At 33.5% G+C, this 22,935-nt stretch overlaps 1 protein-coding gene across 2 annotated transcripts in view; it reads left to right on the top strand.

Annotated features, from left to right (window-relative positions):
* Positions 1-22,935, top strand: part of WDR7 (WD repeat domain 7) — a 454,202-nt gene that overhangs the window by 216,777 nt on the left and 214,490 nt on the right. For both annotated transcript variants that reach the window (XM_043964540.1, XM_043964532.1), the window contains one exon: positions 16,796-17,020. In XM_043964540.1, coding sequence (XP_043820475.1) covers positions 16,796-17,020 — 225 coding nt within the window. The remainder of the gene's footprint in view (positions 1-16,795; positions 17,021-22,935) is intronic.

The raw sequence follows: 22,935 nt of genomic DNA, 5'->3' as shown, positions 1-22,935 counted from the left end.
ATTGAAAATAGTCAATCTTAAATATAGATGAATTCAAACACCACCCATCATTCAAAATTCACATCAATCTTAAAATCATAGTGAATACACTGCATTGTTACTAACATGCTAATATAATATTGGTAGTATAATTTTTCTAATATGTTTTATAAAAAATCAGGGTTTTATTAAATAGAATGATATGAACATCCCTAAATGTTAATGAGTACCTACTAGTCTATAGTGATACTTTAGTGAATGCCAAACAAGTTTAGATGTTAAGCTTTTTAGGAAGAATGAATGATGGCTAATGATTATTTAATGACAGATCTCTGGCCTGAAAGGCATTTAGCACTCAAAGTATACTGCAAAGCCTATTTCTCAAAGCTTCAGACAGGTTTATTTGGTCTCACCTTGAATAGAACAGGCCTGTATTGATTTCATTGGTGTGGATTTAAACACACTATCGGCTTAGAATAGCGCCAGCATACAGCAGAAAAGGATTGTCTTAACCCTTATTGTTACTCTTAGCTATCCAGGATGATGATAACGAATTTTGAAATTGTCATGTATTATTTGAAATGTTTCTGCTTTCACACATAAATTTGGATATTTTTATTTTTGATGGTTATGTTATATATAATAGATAAAAATAATTAATAGGTTACTTAAATGGTTTAACAGAATTAAATGTAAGAATTGGACTCTTTGATCCTATATTTTCATCTCTAAATTGGGTTTGGGTTTTTTTTACAATTTTTTTTCTGTCATTGGTAAAACTAAGTTTCTTTTTTATGTGTGGTTATCTCTACTTCTGATCATAGTGATTTTATGAACCTGTTGAATAATACATAATCTTAATGCCTTCTCATTGATTGGCATTTTTATGATCAGCATTGCATCCATTTTATCAATAGTTTTAGTGTTTTATGTATTTATGAAAAGTATATGAAAAAGTTACTGTTCACTTTGAACAGATGTATTTGATATATTTGAAAAGATGGATTTGAATACAAGATGTCTGAAAAAATGTTCATTATAGAATTTTTTTTTAACATTTTAAAATTTGATTTTCTAGAAAAAGAAACATATGCGTATTATTTGATATCATAGTGAAAAACATGCTCTTTTATATATTGTGGCTCAGTCAGAAACTTTGTTGGCTTTAGCTTCCTTTAAATGGTGCAAAACTTTACGAATAAAAATTAGAGACTCCTTTGAGAAAAGGGGGAAAAGTTGGAAAGTGCTAAATGGTAGTGATTTAAAAAAAAGTTGTCTTGCCTCTTTAGAGCCTAACAATTAAAAAAAAATTAAGTGGTGAGGTAGAGTGGTATAATGCAAGGATTCTTAACCATTTTTGTGTCATGGTGTCTTTGGCAATACTATGGAATCCTTTTTGGAGTAATTTTTATATTCCTAGAGTATAATACATAAGATTATAAAGGAAATCAGTTGTAATGAAATAGTTATCAAAATATTTGTAAAGAGAATTGTGAGCTAGTAGATTCAGGTTTTAGCTCTGGCTCAGATACCAACTAGTTATCTGGTCTTAGATCTACAACATCTTGTTTCTGAGTTCCAGTTTCTTCATGTTTGACTAAACTGAACTAGGTGATCATAGAATCTCAGATTTGGAAAGAACCTCAGAAAACATTTAGGACAATTTATGCCTGAATTAGAAACTCTTCTATAATATCACTGACAAGTGATCATATCCCCTCTACTCCACTTCCAGTAAGAGTGCTTTCAATTTCAGTGTTTAAATTATGAAATAAATATATAGGCCTAATAAAGTATTTTGGAAGTACTACAAAATATTCTTGCTTAGCTATTTCAGTCATATTTGACTCTCCATGGCTTCTTTTTTTCCGGGGGAGGGGTGTTTCTTGGCAGAGATACTGGAGTGGTATGCCATTTCCTTTTCTAGCCCAGTTTACAGATGAGAAAACCAGGGCAACAGAATTGAGTGACTTGCCCAGTTATCAGTTACTAAGTGTCTGAAACCAGATTTGAATTCATGAAGATGAGTCTTCCTGATTCAAAGCCCAGTGCTCTATCCATTGTATAACTATACCTTGTATAACTACAAGGTAGTTGTACTTTTTCTATAATTTCTATTTTCCTTTTCATTCATTTTTATGGTAATCTTTATTTTTATGGTAATTTTATTAATGATTGTTCTCAGCAAATACTAGTGATATGATGAGCAGAGACTAGGAATAGGGGAAGAAAGAGACATTATTTAATTTAAATAAGGCCCACACAATGAATGAGACATTGAATTTGTATAAAGTTAATGACGGCTTTTTAATCATTTTCTAGTTGGTATTAGGTATTTACATCTGGAACCCTAACCTTGCATGCATCTGGATTTTCCCAAGTAAAGGATTCTGGTCATTATTTAGATTACCTTGTAGAAACATTTTTCAGAATTTGACATCTCCAGTGTTATGCCATATTTTTTCTAATATGAATAATAAGTCTATCTTAGAAATTTTGAATGCCCTACGGCATTAGTCAACTCTTAATAATTTTAGATCTTTATTTCAGCATGACTAGTGAAATTGTGACCTTGTTAGATGCAAAAATTTTTCACTGAGGAATGTTTCCTTAGTATTTTTGTTTTCAATTATTATGAAGCCATACCTTGTCCATTTTTCAATGGCATTTCGTCAGCAAACAAACTGTCTCATCCTTTTCATTAATGAATCAACACTTTTTCCCATAAAACTATCAAATAGAACTATCTTCCAATGAAGTATTATAAGATTTATCCTTCAGTAATATATGTTATGGAAAGGATGAAATAAATGATCATGTGAGGCAACCTTGACACCTCATCTGCATAACTTGTAAAGTTGATCTTCTATCTTAAGAAAACAATCAATTATGTGAAAAAGTCAACCCAACTAGTTATTTGACTTGTACCCAACCCCAAATATTAGGTATTTATTAGCACTGAATCCAACTTTTTATCACTTATCATTGGTATTTGTAAAACGGAGCATGTTGCTATGTAGACATCCAATCTTGATTCTCTTTCTCTTTTCTCCTCCTCCAAAGCATGTTTTCCCTAAGTATTTTGAAACCATTTTAGAAACTCTCTATGAACTAGTTTTTCTTATTACTTCAAAGCAGTTTTCTATAAACCACTCAGAAAATGTTATTAAAATCTATAATCTATGAATAATCTTTAAATTTGGGCACATAAAATTTTACCAATTTAATTGTAGAACATATTTCATCAAGAGCTGAAATGATCAGGAAAACATTGGAGCAATATATTTTTATCTAGGGTGTGATCCAGTCTCATTACATTGGCTGAAATATTTCACAGGTGAGTATTATTTTCTGCAGTGTGAGGTCTTTGATCATCAAGCTCTTCCCACTCTGGCTCCCTACATGGTTCTTAAAAATCTGCTCACTTTTAAAGAAGTCTGTGTAAGTCTGTGTTAGCTACTACATTGTTCTCCTGGACTGTACTTTCTATAACACTCCCCTTCCTTTCCTACTTCCTTTATAAAGAAGACTCCTTAAAAAGGACCAGGCCTTATTTATGTTGGATAGTCACGACCAGGATTAGCCTGTTTATGACATCAGAAATTCAGTAAAAAGATTTCTTTTAAGCTTTTTATTTGAACTATGCTATCTTGCCAAACTTTTGCCAGGGGCTGCTAGAATATATAGATAGCTTCATTTCATATTCCTTCTTTCCATCTTCTTGTAGAGGTGGTAATTAAAAATGAAACATTCAGCAGGTGAGTAGTTGGATAGACAGGGAAGAAAGAAGTGTGTTAAATGGATAATCCATGCATTGGCTCATTATGTTCTGAACAATGAAGTATTTACCAGGTAACCACACTGCTATAAAACCAGCCATTAGTTCTTTGAGAACTCTTTCTTGAACTGATTGGTTTTCATTTAGCAATTTGTAACTGACCAGAATCAATGTCTTCATCTCTACAAATAGTTTTGGTGAGGGCAGCAGAAAGAAAAAATCTGGGGGAATTGGGGCATAGAGACTTAGTATAAACCCTTTTCAGTTGTAAACAATATTTTGCTAACAAATTATTAGAGAAAAGGAAAGCTAAAAAGGTTCTATAATTTTAAAATCATTCTTAGCAAAGCTTAACATGCTCTTTAAAAATGTTTTTTTAAAACTTTTATTAGTTCCGTTGTTATATCCACATTACATTTCTAGGTTACAATAAGTTTGTTTTATAGGTGAGCAGATCTGCTTACTAACTTCTCTGAGGTCCACTGAGGCAGTCATCCCTTTCATTCTGACTTTGTTATAGCCTTGTGTTCACAGAGATAATTACCTAGATGAAAACCCTTCTCAAATAACCCCAGTACATGTTAAGTCATTTTATAAGCAAAAATCATCACAGGTAAACCAATTTACTTAGCTCTCTTCCATTAATATACCGATGCAGACTCCTCAGAGGTTTCTATGCTAAAAAATTATCAAATATTATGCTTAATGGTTAAAAAAATACACAAAGCATGTGTCACTGTGTGCCCCAAATTTGCAGAATATGTATCATTATAGTTGTGAGGATTAGCCTTTGTGACAGGGTGTTTATCATTTCAGCAGTCGAAGGAGAAGACTTTTAGTGATTTATGATGTTTTGACCTTTATATAATGTTTTAAAAGATCACTTAAAATATTTTTATGGTTAAAACATTGTTCCTGTCTAATTAAGGGAGAGCTAATGATGTTCATATTTGTGTTATAATTTTGATATTTTTAAAAACTGGAACCATCCATTGAATGTATCAGTTATAACTGGAATTGCAAGTCTTTACTTTGAAAAAAAGCAATGCTATATAAGAGATTTATGACATATTTATAATACAACTTTTATGTTTACAATAAAGCAAATATTTTAATAGTAACAGACATTTTTACATTAAATTTTGAATAAATTTTACTTTTCCAAGTGTTCAAGAAACTAAATACAAACTGACAAGAAATATTTTTTTAATTCATAGAATAGCATAGTTTATATATAAAGAATAAAGGAATACTAACATGTATTACCTGAATGATATAAATGAAACAAAACTTAAAATTTATAGCTGTTAATTGTCATATATCTTATGGTGCTGATCATTTTTGAAGGAAAAAGTATTCCATACTTCTAACATATTTCATTTTTTATCAGCCTTTGAATTGAATTTAATATTTTTCCCCACATATATTTGGAAATGTAATAAGCATTATTTTAAAAGAGTCCTACTAGATAAACTAAATCAGGGACAGGTTATTAAGTAGAAATCAAATGTTTGCAGAACTGCTGTATTCCAGCAGGGGGCTGCCATGCATGCATACAAATTAATGGTATATTTATGTCCCTTAAGGGGATGTTGGGGGGGGGGGGAGGCAAAGCTTGATAAACTTAAGGGATTAAGTTCAATTTGTCCAATCATTTTGTAGGAAGAAACCAATACTATGTATGAGAGATGTCTCTTGAAGCAGCTATGTAGTATATTTTTAATATAATGGGAGAAACACCAGGTGCTTTTTCTTAAAGAAGACAGACACATGAGAGGGATCTGAGAGAATCTTGAATATGTACTTTTTAGGTAATGTTTTGATATGTTTGCAGAAATTAATACATAAATATTTATGTAGATGCTTCTACAGACTTTTCCCCCCTATAAAACATTCCTATTTCTCCTAAAATTTTATAGAGGAAATTAATTTACATGAAACTAGAATTTTTGTAACATGTCCAGCATAAATTATAGGTCACATTAGATAAGCATGCAAATAGTGACTTTCAAGGCAGGGCAAACTAACTTATCCTTCATCAAAATGTTTCTGTAGACCATATAATTTCTACCCATGTCCACATTCCAATGCAAAGAAAGGTACCTTCATGTGGTAAATAATAAATATCGGTTTAATTGAATTGCCAAGAATTTTAATTGCAGCTCCCCAATGTAAAATGTCCAGTTGGACTATTCACTGGTTAATGCCTAAAGATTTAGGCAATAAAGTGGAATGGTGGATTATATTCAAAGTAAAATACTTGAAAAATTTTTGAAAAGCAGATGAATGGATAATGCTGTTTGTATATGAATAAGAAACTGTGACTTGGTGTATCAGTATAGTATTTGTTTGAAGTTGCCTCTCAACCTATGATGACCCAGCTACATTTTGCTCTTGTTCTATTTTTAACCAATACATTTCAAGGGATTTGGGGTGTAGTTTGTGACCATGAAGCAGGTTGAGGCTAGCTGAGACACACAGATTTAACTGCATTGTGTAGTACTTTAGTGCCAAAATATTCACCATTTTGAGGTTTTTGTTAATTTGCCTTGTAATTTGAATTTTTTATTTCTTCAAGGGTTTGAAAAATAAGAGTGATGAGAATTTTCTTTATTTTTCTCCTTTGTTTAACACATTTATTTCATGATAATTATATCAAAAAGGTTGGAATCTGGTGGGCATTTTTTTTTACAACTTTTAAAGGTTAAAAATGTGGGCTATAGTTATTTTGGATAGGATATTAGGAAATTTTAATATTTTAATATTTTCTGTATCTTGATAAGAAACATTTCAGTTAATTTGGCTTAATGTAATTACTTATATTGTATTTTATAGATAAATTATTAATAATCCATTAAGTGTTGAAGTGTACTATGTTATGTGGTAGTCTAGCAGAGTTGTAACTTACTTAAAGTTTAATTAGAAGAGCTATTAATTTTGAAAATATTTTTCTACAGATCAGTTTCATTCTCTTGATATCTCTTTGCCCAGGAATTAAGTAAAAGCTCTTTTTTTTATTACCTAAGGCAAGTTTCTGTTTCAGTCTTTATTTTTCTAAAATTGCTTTTAATGTTGTTCTTTTATTCTCTTCTTTAAGATTTTGTTTTTTACTTAATATTGCCCTGAGCCCCCTGCCCCATTGTGTTTGATATGTTCTTCAAGGGTTTAAAACAAGGAATAGATAGAAGAAGAAATTGGGAAGAATATAATGCTGATCAGAAACAGAATCTGGAACAGAATTTTTTGTACTTTTATTGACTAACACTGGGAATAGCTTTGTGCCACATGTGCTGCTGAGACTCTTCTTTCTGCATGCACAGCATCGGAATAGGAATTTGAAAATTTTTCTCTGACATAATTTTTATTTATATTTATGCTTATCTCTTTAACCAAACTTAGTTTTTTTCATTTATCCCCAACAGACCTAATAAATTTAACTCCCATTTACTATTTTATTATTAAGAACCTCTAATAATATTCCTTCTATTTTATAAATTAAAATTCTGTCCATCTCTATAAATATTTCTACAGTGATTGCAAATATATTTATTATTATTATTATTGTAAAATACAGTTTGGCATGTATGCAACAAGGTCCCTTATTTTTTTACGCATTTCATCTATTCATAAAGCATAACAAATTTCAGCAATTATTAACATAATTTAATATTTGCTTCTTTATATGCATTGCATTTTGTATTTTTCCACTGGCATTTCTTACTAGTTAGCACAGTTATGGTTTCTTAATTCATGACATTCTTAAATATATTATGGAAATAAAAATAAAAAGGCCCTGTATTCTCTTGATCAAAGTAGATATTTTAGTATCTTCTAAATATCATGTCATTTTACTTTAAGTCAGTTGAGAAATTGTTCATATTGTCACTAGGACTGTTGCATGTGTTAGAAATGTCTGACTTAAAATTGATATGCTAAAATATCAGAATTTTTTTCTCCTTTGAGATATTTTAATTTGATTATACTTTTGAAGTAAGTCATAATTAAAAGTAAGGTTAAACCAATGCCAGATGTTAAATTTCATATATCTTTGACTAGCATTAAAAAAATTAAAACATTATAAAGGTAGATGTGAAAAAATATCTGCGTACATCCAAGATTAGAGAAAGCAAATTAAAAATACCTGAATTTTGGGAACCAGAAATATTGCCTGTTCTTACAGGTTATTCTAATGGTAGTAAATTGACTTGATGTCTACTTCTCCAAGATTTTAATACCTAATACAATAACACAGTACCATCAATATATGCCTAATAGCAAGTATAAAGTATCTGCTGGTAGTCCATCTCTCATAAAACTGCCTTTAGCCTTAATTCAAACCATTGATTCCTGTTCTAGTTAAACCTGAAGAACTTAATATGTCTTTTAATCCTTTTATTTTAAGCTAGGATAAAATTAATTTTACCTTGGAATGATGCAAAGCCAATTTATCATGATCTTAGAGTAGTTTAGTAAAGTGCTCCAAACTGTTAAATTTATCTTGACCTCATGGTTGCACTCTCTGACTGCTTTTTAAATGAAGTAATCAATATCTCACAGCTCCTTAAATAGCTTAAACTTCTCAAATATTTTACCTATGTTCTATTTAAGCAGTAAGCAAAGTGTTTATTCCTGTTAGTGTGGCTGTCAAGACAATTAAACTAAATTACAGCTAGTATACTTTTGGGGAAAGGAAAATATGTATAGTAGTTAATTTAATAGAGCATTAAAGCTTCACATTTTGTTCTATCTCAAAAATGAAGAAATCTGATTTTTCATTTGTCTTTAATCCAGAAATTTCATCCTGTTTGCAACTTAAAACATACACATTTACTATTTTGAGCAGTGCAGTGTAGCTTCTGTTTTCCACATAGGGCTATTGGAAGATATTAATTTTCTTACTGTGATAGGGTGATCAACCGTCCTGTCAAGAAAATGAATCTCTGTGTCACCCTTTAGCATGATTAAATGGAGGCTCGTTGCTGTGAGAAAATACCAGATTTTCATGAGACAAATGAAACTGTAGTGAAGACTACCTTTATAGACGTTATTTCATTTTTGAAATTTCAAAATTTCCCATTTGGCTGTCATTTTATTTATGGGAAGTCATTATAGTTAATTGTATTATTTCCAGTATTTTCATTGAGATGAACCCAAGAAGAATTAGTTGGTCAGTAATTTAAATTTTTTTTTAATTTCAAGAAACAGAGAAACTGGACCATTGTTAGAATAAGGTATGAGATGTTTGCTGCATATACAGAATTGCTAATCAAATAGTCAATACTATTTTTTCCCTGTCCTTTTTTGGCCATGAAATTTCTTTCCTTGAAAGGAGTTCTTACTTTTTCAGACTTGAATGCTGATAAAAAATTATATATCATATATTTGGAGCATAAAGAAGTTAATACTATGATCATTAGGAAAGTATCCCATATAAATCTGATAACTTATGTCTACCTATATATACATACATGAACATATCTGTTATCTATTATAAATATGAAATTACTTCAAATATTTTGAAAGAATTTAAATTTCATATTCTCACCACTTAGTAGAAGGTACCATTCATTCTTCCTGTTAACATAGGGATAAAATATCCAAACTGATTGTGTTTTAAAGGATGTCATTAAAACCATTAAAAATTCCTAATTTCTGGTTGTGTAGAGAGTTAACCCAAACAAAAAGGAAGCCCAACAAGGAGAAAAAAGTTCACCAAGTGCCCCATGTTGTTTAATTTCCTACTGGAAGCAGAATGTGTGTGTGTGTGTGTGTGTGTGTGTGTGTGTGTGTGTGTGTGTGTGTGTGTGTGTGTGTGTTTTCTTTAAGCAGTGGCCATTGCAGAGGCTGAACTGCTGGGGTCAATGCCTTGCCTATTGATCAGTATCCCTGCAGTCCCTTGCTCCAGCATCTGCTTCATTGGCTTCTTTCAGTGCCTGCTTCAGTACATTAGAATAGAAATCCATAACCAGAGCTGTGCTCATCCAAGCAGGGGAAGAAACTAAATTAAATGGTATAAAACAATCTTGGATCAGGAGTTTGTGCCAATTCATCTTGATCTAAGATGTCACACCGGGCTCTCTGTCTGAGCACCTGGGCTAGAGGCAGCCATAGTGAAAATAGATGGAGCTGCGATCATTCATTTGTCAGCTAAGGAGCACGGCCGTGGTTAGCAATTCCCTTCTGCAGAGGTCAGCTGACAGAACAATCAGTGCAACTGCAGACTAGAGCTTTCCTTTGAACTATTGTTATGGAGCATGCTTCTTGCTGGGACTGGGGGAGGGGAGTCAGGCTTGCTTCCTGTTTCAAGGATACTATGGAAAGAGTAAAATATTCTCTCTATGTGTGTAGATGTAGATAAATAGAGCTTTTACTCCTTGTGTGTGTTCATGTATAGACATAAAACCATTATTAAGTATATGCACTGTGATACAGATGATCAAACTGGTAAATATCACTTTGTCTGATGTTAAGGTCCATTTTCATCCTTCTTCCCAGGGAGGAGTGATTATTGATTTTTTTTTCTTAGCATGGTTAAGCTTTTAGTTTGTGTTGTGTTTTTTTTTTCCCCCCTTTAGTTGCCATATGACCATCACAACTACCGTAGTACTGTATGGATTGGGAATATATTTGTATAGATGTGAATCCCTCCCCTCCCCTCCCCTCCACACACATAAGCTAATACTTTTTATTAGTAGTATTTTCTTTTTACTCATTACAAAAAATATAAATTTCTTCAATAAAAGTAGATATACATTTTACACTACCATCAAATAAATGTTATTTTGTAATGCAATTCTAAGAACCTGTTTTAAGCATTTTCCTCTTGGCTTTTGATCAGAAATTGTATTTAATAAAAATGTTTATCTTGCTCTTAGAATTTACAAATTGACAAAACATTTTTAGCACTTTAGCAACATAAGTAAAATAGCCTGCTTATTATTACGTGTATAAATAGACATTACTATATATTATATATTATCATATAAACTTATACACATTTTAATAAGCTTTATATTTTTTAAATGTTTGTTTAAAATCCTTCCTGAAGGAATTTGAATATTTTTCAAAGCTAATTTATTCCCTTAGGAACCATTTTGTCTTTCTTCTCTTTATGTACTATGGTGGAGTTAATAATAACCAAAGCTGACAGAATTTTGTATCTATATTTTTCAAATTTATTCCATGAAACCTTTAGAAATTAACATTTACACTTTAAAAAATCATATTACCAATGACAACAAATGTTGTAGAATTAGGTAAAAACATTGTCAGAGTTTTTTGTTGACCACGTAGTTTTCTACAGTACAGAACAACTTGTCTCCTTTTCTCTTCCACTAGTCATAAAGATTTAAAGCAGCCTTCTCTCATTTATTTCTTTCCTTTCATTGTCAGTTTGGAATTCATTATTCTCCCTGAATCTATGGCATGCTAAATAGAACCAAGAGATCTGATTCAAATTTCAAGTTATCTAAGAAAGACTTCTACTAAAATCAGCCAAGTTAGCCAATAGTAAGTTCTGATCAAAAGCTTCACTCTGAGGTCAGGTACTCTTGTCAGTGAGTATAATAATGACAACACTCTTCAAGTTCTGTTCACTAGCATAAGATTCAGGTTGGTATCTGTATCCTAAGGAAGCAGCATGGGCTTGGGAGAGAGGGCCAGCTTTGGAGAAAGGAAAATCTCACTTCAATAAATCAGTTCTAGGGTATGCTTGCTGTGTGACCATGGGCCATACACACCTCTGTCAGTGTCCTAGGTAATTCTCTTAACCATAAGTCATAGGAGAGTGGCCAAACTGCACTAGGAGGAGGTGTTTACATTTGGCATTCTTATATCAGTGATATTCAGGTCTAGGAACCCTCCTCTCCCCCCAAGGTTTCATTTAATGCTCTATATCTAGTCAGATCAGGATCATGCTTTACATCCAGCCTCCCAAGGATGGCCTGCTGCTCTCTTTTCCTCCTTGACCTGCCCTGTCACCTCCTTTTCCTTTTCTTGCTCTGGAAAGGACACGACAGTGAACCGCCAACAGTGCCTGTCTCACTTTTGTATTTGTATCCTGAGCATATCTGCTGTATTAGTGACTGGCACATCAGAGATGTTTAACAAAAATGCTTTTTTTGTTGTTGTTCATTCATCATTTTTTTAAAAAAAATCATTTGCCTCTATGACTTCCATAAACTAACTTCCTGTATCATTCACACCTCAAACTACACTCATTGCCTCTACTCTCTCACTTCTCAGCCTCTTACAAATGTGGCTTCAGTCCCTAAGGATCAACGGAAACTGCTTTCACTAAAGGCAGATGCTGACTTCTGTATTGTTAAATCCAATGGCTTTTCAAAAGTCCTCATCCTTCTTGACCTCTCTAGTATCTGACACTACACACCATCGCATCCCCTGAATATTCTCCCCTTTAAATTTTTGTCACTATGTTCTTTCTTGATTTTCCTTCAGACCTCCTGACCAGTTCTTCTCAGTAGTCTTTGTAAGATTATCATCTATGTGTGTATGCATACATCCTAAGGCTCAGTTTTTGACTCATTCTCACTTCATTCTCAATATATTGTAGTGATTGTATTAACTCCCATGGTTCAGATATCATCTTTTTAAGACAATATGTGGGGGGCAGCTAAGTGGCGAAGTGGATAGAGCACCAGCCCTGGATTCAGGAGGACCTGAGTTCAAATCCGGCCTCAGACACTTAACACTTAACTAGCTGTGTGACCCTGGGCAAGTCACTTAACCCCAATTGCCTCAAAAATAAAAAAAAATTAAAAAAAAAAAAGACAATATGTGGGACATTGTGGAAAGAGCAATTGGACTACCTATCTGATCTTGTTCTGTCACTTAATCCTGTTGGGCCTCGGGTGCCTCATCTGTAAAATGAAAAGTTTGTGCTACATGACCTCTGATGTCTTTTCAAGTTTGCATTTATGATCCTTGATACAGATGACTCACAAATCTACATATCCTGCTTATCATCTCCCATTACCTTCTCTCTGATTACACATTTTGATATCTTATTGACATGTCAAACCTAACATCTAAAACAGAACTCATTATCTTTACCCCACAAATCCATCCAACTTCCCAGTCACTCAAGTTTATAATTAAGTCATATTCCACTCTTCACTCTCCTTAATTCTCCATAACCAAACATCTCCTTTATTTATTTTCTCCTCCCTTACACTCCATCGATCTTAATTCTAGTCCCTCTCAGTCATTCACCTAATTGTTTCCCCCAAATCCAACCTTTCCTCTTTCCAATCTGCCCTTTAAAAGGCTGCCAAATTAATATTTTTGAAGCATGGATCTGGTTCTATCAATCCTTTCCAAAAGCTAAAGCCCTTCCTCTTACCTTTGAGATAAGATATAAAGCCCTCTTCCAGCTCACAGGCTGGATCCCACTCATACTTTAAGGATGATTACACATTCCACTTCTTCTGTGCTGTGTCCCAACCAAAGTGGTCTTGATGTTTTCTGTTTATGGCATTTGGTCTTGCGACCCCTTGCTTTTTTGTATTGGCCTGGAATGATCTATTTTTTAATCTGAGCTTTTTTTTTTTTTTTAAGTGAGGCAATTGGGGTTAAGTGACTTGCCCAGGGTCACACAGCTAGTAAGCATTGTGTCTGAAGCCGGATTTGAACTCAGGTACTCCTGACTCCAGGGCTGGTGCTCTATCCACTGTGCCATCTAGCTGCCCCTATCTGAGCTTTTTGAAATGTTAGAGTTCAGCTCAACTGGCATCTCCTAAAAGAAATGGATGATCTTTTTCATTCCCACCCCATTAAAAAAAAATTTATTCTGTTTGTATTTTGTTTGTACTAATCTTTGCATGTGTTATAGAATGTAAGTTTCTTTAGGGCAGGAGTTGTTTTCATTTTGGTTTTGTGTCTCTAGCAATTAACATAGTTTCTGGCACAGGGTAGATACTTAATAAATTCTTGTTGAAGTCTCTTGATTTGAGGAGGTAGTAGTGTAATTTTTATTATATGGGTCATACCTAACTGGGAGCAGTGGATATGTCTCCAAATATTTGTCTTTACTTTTCTAAGGAGTGTTTTATGGTTTGTGTATTTCTAAAGGGTGTATCGGTATGTTAACATCTAGATATTTCATGTACTTTGTAGTTAATTTGAATATAATTTATCTCTGGTTTTCTTTCTGGTTTTTGTTGCTACTGTATAGAAATGCTCATTTCTCCATTTTTTGTGGATTTATTTTCACATCCTGCCACTTTACTGATACTGTTAGCCAAATTAGTTTCTTTGATTCTCTGGGGTTTTCTAAGTAATCTATCATATCATTTGCAGACAGCAATAATTTTGTCTTATCTTTGTAGATAGTTAAATCTTTAAATTTTCTCTCATGTCTTATTCCTATGGTTACTTTCATAGAGCTATAAAATAATGCTGTGGATAAGTACACCTTTATTTTATTCCTCTACATATTGGAATGGCTTGCTCTGTTTCTGCATTACAAAGAAAACTAGCTATTGTTTTTGCACATATATTTATCATCACATTTTTAAAAGGGACCTTCCATGCCTTTGGGTTTTTTTTTTTTAAGTGAGGCAATTGGGGTTAAGTGACTTGCCCAAGGTCACATAACTAGTAAGTGTTAAGTGTCTGAGGTCAGATTTGAACTCAGGTCCTCCTGAATCCAGGGTTGGTGCTCTATCCTCTGTGCCACCTAGCTGCCCCATGCCCTTTGGTTTTAAAGTTATGTTTTCTTTGAACCTGAACAATCTATTCTTGTCACAATGCTGATTGTTTTCCCTGTTTCCTTTTATGTATATTCACTAATCATGACTTTAATAATAAGTTCTGAAATTTTCTCAAGCTTACTTGAGCACCTTGTTTCATGGAGCTGAAACCAGGAAGGGCAGCAGATGCAAAGTAGAGTGAGCTGAATCCAGTTGTAGCCCCTCTATAAAGGAAAGTATTGGGAGGGGTTTGGTACTTGGCCCTCTAGCGTTGCAGTGAGAGGGGAGCAGAGACTGAGGTTGGTGCTGTCAGGGCTCCAGTTAGCAGAATGGTGGTGAGTTTAGAAGAGATGAGCTTATCCTAGGAGGACCATCTTATTCTGTGGAGCTGAAACCAGGCAGAGCAGCAATTAATTGAAATGCAATGGGGAAGTTAGAAAGAAGGGAGGGGACATGACATTAAAATGTCTATAGGGCAGCTAGTTCTAAATGTCCAAGGGGCAGTTGGAGATGTGGGACTGGAGATTGGGAGAGAAGCTGATCAGAGAATCATCTGTATAGAGATAATAGTTGAATCCATGGGACCTGATGAATTTAATTTACCAAGTGAAATAGTATATAGGGAGAAGAAAAGAGGTCACAAGACTGAGCCTTGGGGGACTCCCACTCTTAGTGGGCATGATGTAGATGAAGATCTAGTAAGGGAGATAGGGATGAAGGGGTCAGAGAGGTAGAAGGAGAACCAGGGAAGTACAGTGTCATGAAAACCTAGATAAAAGAATATCAAGGAGAAGAGTGTAGTCAGCATTGTCAAAGGCATGTAGTCAAAACAGATGATTAAGAAAAGGCCATTAGATTTGGCTGGTGGTCTCTTTTATGTACACCAATTACAATATCACTTCAGTTTCTGCCTCCATTCACCTTCATAGAAATGTTTTCTACCATGCTTCTCCTTTCTAGTTCCTCAATTTCCTTACATGAACACATCTTCTTCTTTTTGTTGTTGTTGTTGTTTTTGCAGGGCAATGAGGGTTAAGTGACTTGCCCAGGGTCACACAGCTAGTGTCAAGTGTCTGAGGCCGGATTTGAACTCAGGTCCTCCTGAATCCAGGGCCGGTTCTTTATGCACTGTGCCACCTAGCAGCCCCCAACACATCTTCTTAATTAGTGTTATTTTGCACTATCCTATTTCCTTTCTTGTTCTTTTATACAAGATCCCATCTCCCTAAATTTTAGTGATATTTATGGCATCATATTTGTCTTCCTTGCATTAGTAATTCTAGTTCACCTTGAATGTTATTCCAGCTTTGTGCATTTATATGTATACATTTGGAAATAAAGGTTTTATCATTCTCTCTTGAATTGTTATGCCATATGGATTTCTGGGCATCTCTTTTCTATTGTTATTCTTCTTTCTAATTTTTATTTACTCTGATATCTTATTTGGTCATTTCACAAGACAGTTTTCACCATCCTTTTTCATTCTCAATTCATAGCCCTTTTGATAAGGTTCTTCTCTGTCCTTGCAAGGTCCACACATTTGGAGAACCATGTTCTTCTTGACATAAATTGACCCTGAATATTTATGAGACGTTTATTTCTATTATTGCATTTGTCATTGTCAGAGGGCGTTGAGACTGTACTGGTTTTGGAGTTAGGAAGCATCTCCCTTTTCCCAGGACAGATCACAGACTCAGACTTTGAGAATTAGAAGGGACTTCAACAGCCATCAAGTTCAACCTATATTTGAAAAAAAATCCCCCTATAACACCCTCATATAACATTTTCTAAGCTTCAGTTTACTCATCAGTAAAACAAAGAGACCAGAGTCAATAATCTTTAAAGCTCCCTTTTATTCAAATATTCAGATACTATTATCTGAAGTTTATCAGTAGTTTGAAACTGCACTAAGACTTTTGGAACACCACTCCACATAGCATACTTAGTGCCTTTTCTTTGAACCATACTCTTTTGTTTGTTTGTTTGTTTGGTTTTTTTTGGTGAGGCAATTGGGGTTAAGTGACTTGCCCAGGGTCACACAGCTAGTAAGTGTTAAGTGTCTGAGGCTGGCTTTGAACTCAGGTCCTTCTGAATCCAGGGCCAGTGCTCTATCCACTGCGCCACCTAGCTGCCCCGAACCATACTCGTATACACAAATACAAATATGTGTGAACATGTCATATATTAAATTTTTGAGAAACCAATCATGAAAATACAAATTAAAAGTTTCAAATTATTTTTAATGTTTTGAATTAGAGAAATCTTTGGATTTTACTCATTGTGTGTGTATTTTGATGTGTGCTCATCAGTATTTATTTCTTTACTTCAGGTTGCCTATCATCAGGTCTTCCACAAATGAAAAAAATATCTACATCATATGAAGAAAGACGTAAACAAGCTACAGCTATTGTTTTATTAGGAGTAATAGGAGCTGAATTTGGAGCAGAAATTGAGCCTCCAAAATTGTTGACAAGACCTCGAAGTTCCAGCCAAATTCCTGAAGGGTTTGGTTTGACAAGTGGTGGATCCAACTATTCATTAGCCAGACATACTTGTAAGTATTTTTTCCTTTCCTAAATTATAGTCATTGTTTTTCAGTGCATATCATTTGTCAGTAAAACCATAGTTAAAAAACAAACATAGGGTTTTTTCCACCATATTTATATTAAAGCACGAAAATATCCAACATATTATGTTTGCAAATTGTGGTGATTAAATCTCCTGAGTTTTTGTTTTTAAAAAATCCCTAAGTTCTAAATTTAAATGTCAATTCAATAGAAAGTCATTTGTAATTCTTTGGCATATTATTATGCTGTAGTGGATCAATTATGAGGACCTGGAGTCTAAAAGTCTTAGGTTCAAATCTCATCTCTGAGACTCATTAACTGTGTGACCATTAGCAAGCTATTTAACCTCACTGAACCTCAGTTTTCTCATCTGCAAAATGCAGGAATTCATCTCGATGGCCTCTTAGATCTCTTCTCTACATCTGTGATCCTATGAGAAGAAAGGTTCTCTTGCAACAACTCTGGAGTCTGAGCTTTGTTCACATTCCTAGTTCGCGTTATCAGACTGAGATTTCTTCAAAGCCTAATCTAGATTGCACTCTACCACTTTTTTGGCTAAAATAATTTTATAAAAAGGATTCTAACAAATTTGAATTTATTTAATCTGTACTGTATAGTCAAAGTACACAGAAGAGTTACCAAAACATTTTCCTTGAACTTCACTCTGGGAGACTACTATATAATTGAAACCACATTGTAAACAGTATTTTTAGCAATACTTGACATCTTTATATAAGGCCTATAATGGAGCCATCGTGTACTGAATTCTGGTCTGCAACTTATGTTAGGGTTCTATTTACTTCATGTGTCCAAATCCTATGAACTTCCCATTTCTTGCTCTGGGAAGAGTAAACAACCCTCATTCTTGGAAAAGATACGTTGTATGTCTCATGACTATACTCACCATTCCTGTTACTGCCCAGACAAAAACACTTCTTTCTAGCCTCTACTAATAGGTTTTCTATTGAAATATAAGCATCTTGAAGTGAGGGACTGTCTTGCTTTTATATTCATGTCCCCAGCACTTATTACCAGACACTGCTAGTGTTTAATAAATGTTTTTTTACATGATTTATTTTGCTGCCAATGCCACTATCCTGGACTGTTTTTTTCTTTCATCCTTCCAAAGTTTGTGCCTCTTATTCATCAAAGCCTAACTCAAAATTTACCTTCACAGATTTTTCTATGATCAATTCCACCTCATCTTCAGCTACTGTACTCATTCTAGCCATAGCAGCACCTTTTAGTTATATTCTTTCCTGTTGTACATTAGTTTTTGCTCTAATTAGAATGAAAGAATTTTAGAAAAGGAAAAGCCTTCTCAAATTGTTCCATTCTGTTCCCCTTTACAGAATTGCTTAAATGTATTGGTTTCTTGGAGGAGAATGGGAGCAATGAATACATGTTCTCTTTTTGTCTGTGGAGGTTAGACAAGGTAGTCAGAACTTTCAAATCCAGAAAGGACATTCAAGTCCAGCTTCATTATGCAGACATGGAAACTAAAGATTTGTTCATTTTCCTAGTTCCTGAACTGGGGTTACAGCACCAGCATCATAGATTTAGAGCTAGAAGTAACCTTAGAGACCATCTTATTCACATTCTTTGTGTTCCAGATGAGAAGAAAGAACCCCAGAAAGCCTGAATAACTTTGCCAAGGCCACATGAGTAATTTGGGAATTGGGGCTGAAATTGTACTCAGAGTATCAGATTCCAAATCCAGTGGACTTTCTATTGTATCTTGCCAGCCTCTCCAATCTTCCATACCAGTTCAAGTCCTGCTACTGATGCTTGCCAGCTCTATGGTTTTGACAGAACATTTCATTATGGAGGAAAAACAATCTATCTGTCACGTTCCTCCCCCCAAAACGCACATTTACCAGATAGAGGGAGAGAAAACAGTCATGAAAGAGATTATTATAAAAGTAATTTCTAATCCATTTCTCACATGAAAGAGGTGGAAAATTCATATTAAACCTTTATTAAACTGGTGATATTTTTTAGCTGATGGGAAAGTTAACTAAGCTCTGATTAGTTATAAATTTTGAGCTAGAAGGTAGCTCATAGGCCATATAGTACAATTTCTTCATTTTACACATGAGGAAATGGAGATCCAGGTTGAGTAAATGACTTGCTTATGGCCAAAAAGGTAGTTACCACCATTGGCGCTGCAATCTTCTTTAACATTCCATTTCTGTTGTCATTTTCTGTGAAGTCTGTTTTTCTGTTATATTTGTCTTTTGTGATTATGTGATTTTATTCTGTATGTTTTACTTGGTATCAACTTGCCTGCCATGTGATAATTAAATGATTATAAAATTAAGAAATGCTTAATATCATACAAATGATTAAATTGATATACTATTGCCAGAGTAATCTTCCATACAGAGATATTTTTATGTCACTTTGATGCTCAGAAATCTTCAGTGACTCCCTGTTGTTCTACTGAGTTAAGTATATAGACCTTCTTGTTTAGCATTCAGAGCCTTAAAAATGCCACTCTCTTTTCAGCCTTATCTTGCATCATTCCCCTCCATACCCTCCATATACTCTGTGATCCAGAAGACAAGACAATTTCTGTCCCCTTAAACATATAATATTTTCGTATATTTCTGCATCTTTTTCCAGCTTATGCCTTATTTTTGGAATGCCCTCCATTCTTTTCTTTGCCTATTGAATTACTGTTCTTTAAAACCCCCTCAAATTGCTGTATCCTTCAAGAAGACTTTCTAGATTCTCTTGGTAAGAAAGGGATTCTTCTGTCAAATCTCTATATAGCATTTTGTTATCTAATTCTCTTCTGCATGCATTGTTGAGTATTATATGTTCTTGTCTCATCCTCTCCTGTAAGCTACATGAAGGAAGGAGATCTCTCCTTTCTAAAACTTATATTTCCTTCAGCATCTAATATAGTAGTTTCTTCATGAGTTGCACTGTATTATATTTATGTTGAAAATAAAATATTAATAAATGCATTCAAATATCCGAAGGATTATTATAAAGATTTTGGCAAATAACTATTCTCTAGTTCTACAGAAGATAGAACAAGATGATATAGGGTTAATCTGCAGATTGAGAGATTTAGGTTAGCTATGAATGTACTTTCTGACAGTAGGATTTATAAAATATTAGAGAAGGGGATTGAAGAAAACTGTGGAATTCTATTGTTTTATATTTTTAAGTTTTATTGTTAGTTTTGTTTTAGACCATAGTCATTCTTTCTATTTTCCAGTCTTCTCTTCTTAAAGTTCAAAGCAAAACTATTAATTAAAACAACTTTAAATGAAACCAGCAATCTATTTTACAGCTTGTATATTCCACATCCCTGATCCACCTACCCCACCCCCACCTCTCTACTGAGAGGAGGGAGGTGTCTCATCATTTGTTTTCTAAGACCAAGATTATCTTTTTGTAAAGTTCAATTACCTTTTAGTCTTGTTTTTATTACATTTATTATGGCCATTATACACACACACACACACACACACACACACACACACACACACACACGCACATATATAAATAGATTGCTGCTTTCATTTAAAGTTGCTTGAATTAAATAGTTTTGCTTTGAATTTTTTAAGAAGGGACGATTGGAAAATAAAAAAGAATGACTATGGTTTAAAATAAAAACTAACAATAAAACTTAAAAAAATATAAAACAATAGGATTCCACAGTTTTCTTCAATCCTCTTCTCTAATATTTTATAAATCCCATTATCAGAAAGTACATTCATAGCTAACCTATATATATATATATATATATATATATATATATATATATATATATATAAATTCTGCTGGTTCTCTTTGACTCTTGAATCAGTTTGTACCAATCATGGCATCATTTTCTAAATTCTTCATATTTGTTGTTTCTTCTAAAAATATATTTTTATTTGCAAATCCACAATTTTTATTCATCTCCTAATTGATAGTATTTCTTTTGTTTCAAGTTTTATACTATCTAGTTATATTTTTAATAGTGTAGAATCTCCTGTTTCTTAGATAAATTATGGAGTAGTACTGAAAAAGGTGGCTTTTCCCCTTATTTCTAAAGTAGCTACAATGAAAGGTAGCTGCCTAACAGCCTTTTCACTTTAAATTTAGATACAGATATCTCCATCCCCAATGTTTTAGTGTAATTTTCTTTGTTAATTTCAGTGTGGATTATTGGTTATTCTTTGTTTTATAAAGTTACGTTTTTTTGTTATTGTTGTTTACAAAACAGGTTGCTATTTTCATTTTGTTTTTTCCAAGTTGCCTACTTCATACCTTTAACAATGTATACCAGTCTGGTTATTCTGCTTCTCTCATCCCCAGTAATCTGCAGCTATGCCATATGTTTGATACCGTGCTTCAATGCATCTTTAAAGCATGTTTTCTGCTCCCCTTCCTTGTGTTTCCCCCACATAAGCTTGTCATAGAACAGCTGTTTCTCCATCCTGTTGTAATTCATTCTCCATACATGTCTAACTCAATGGATTTGTATCATGCTGAATATAATTTCCTTGTATGCCTACTATATTTCAGAAGTTTGTTAGTGTTCTGTTATTTTTATGTACCATTTGTGTGAAATTATTAAAATGGCTTAAAAAACCCTGCTAGTAACAACAGCCGTGGTGGTTTTAGACTTCCAAGACATAGAAGAGCTTAAATGATACCATGGTTTTATAGAAATTTGGGGGAGGTATGGAAATTGATTTTATTTTGGTGGCAGGCTCTTTTTTAGCTTTCTAAAGGTTGTCTTAGCCAATTTTACTCAGTTTTCATTGTTCCTGTTGTCCTTGACACTGCTGTCTAACAGAATGATGAGATAGCTTTTAGTTTTGTATTGCCAGTAAAAATCTTCATTTTTACAGGGCTTTCCTGGTGTAGATTGGTGAATGATCTCTGTCGTTTTTGAGTTGATCATCAGTCCATAGGACTCTGTCAGCTCAAGGATAGCTCTTGGTCATTTGCATATATTCTTGTATAAGTGTGATCCTATGTGCTTTAGAAGCCTGTAAGAGAACTTTTATCATTATCTCTGGGTTTCAAATATTATTTTAATAAATATGGAAAAAGCTCTTAACTAAATACAATGCACATTTTTGTTCAAAAAATACTATAAAGCATAGGAATGAGCAGAACTTTCCTTAAAATTATAATTAGTGTATCTCTAAGACCAAGAACAAGCATTATCTGTATTGGGGTTAAGCTACAAGGCTTTCCAGTAAGATCAGGGATAAAACAAGAATGCCTGTTATTACTATTACTATTCAGTTTTTATTAGAAATGCTAGCTATTGCAGTAAGACAAAAAAAATTAAGGAGTAAGCATGGACAAAGAGGAAACAAAACTATCACTTTTTGTAAGTGATACAGTGGTTTACATAGAGAACCTTAGAGAGTCAATTAAAAACCAACTGAAACAACACCTTTAACAAAGTTTCAGTTTGTGAAAGAAATCCACACAAATCATCAGCATTTCTATTTGTTACCAACAAAACCCATCAGGAAGAGATAGAAAGAGAAATTTTATTTAAAATAACTATAGATAGTATAAAATACTTGAGAGTCTCCCTGCCAAGAAATACAGAGAAACTATATGAACACAATTACAAAACATTCTTTACACATGTAAAGACAGATCTAAACATTTGGAGAAATATTATTTGCTCATGGGTTGGCCAAGCCAATAGCATACAAATGAGAATCAAACTACCAAAGTATTACTTTAGAGAGCTGGAAAAAATACTAAAATTCATTTGGAGAAACAAAAGGTTAAGACTATCAAGGGAATCTATCCAAAAAAAAAAAAAAAAAAGAAAGGAAGGAAGGAAGAGGACCTAGCAGTATCAGCTCTCAAGCCATACTACAAAGCTTTAATTTTTAAAAGAATTGAATACTGAGTAAGATTTAGAGAG

This window comes from Dromiciops gliroides, chromosome 1 (genome assembly GCF_019393635.1).
Source record: "Dromiciops gliroides isolate mDroGli1 chromosome 1, mDroGli1.pri, whole genome shotgun sequence".
Classification (NCBI taxonomy): domain Eukaryota; kingdom Metazoa; phylum Chordata; class Mammalia; order Microbiotheria; family Microbiotheriidae; genus Dromiciops; species Dromiciops gliroides.
The sequence above is the reverse complement of the archived record's forward strand: the minus strand, read 5'-3'. Positions and strand labels throughout refer to the sequence as shown.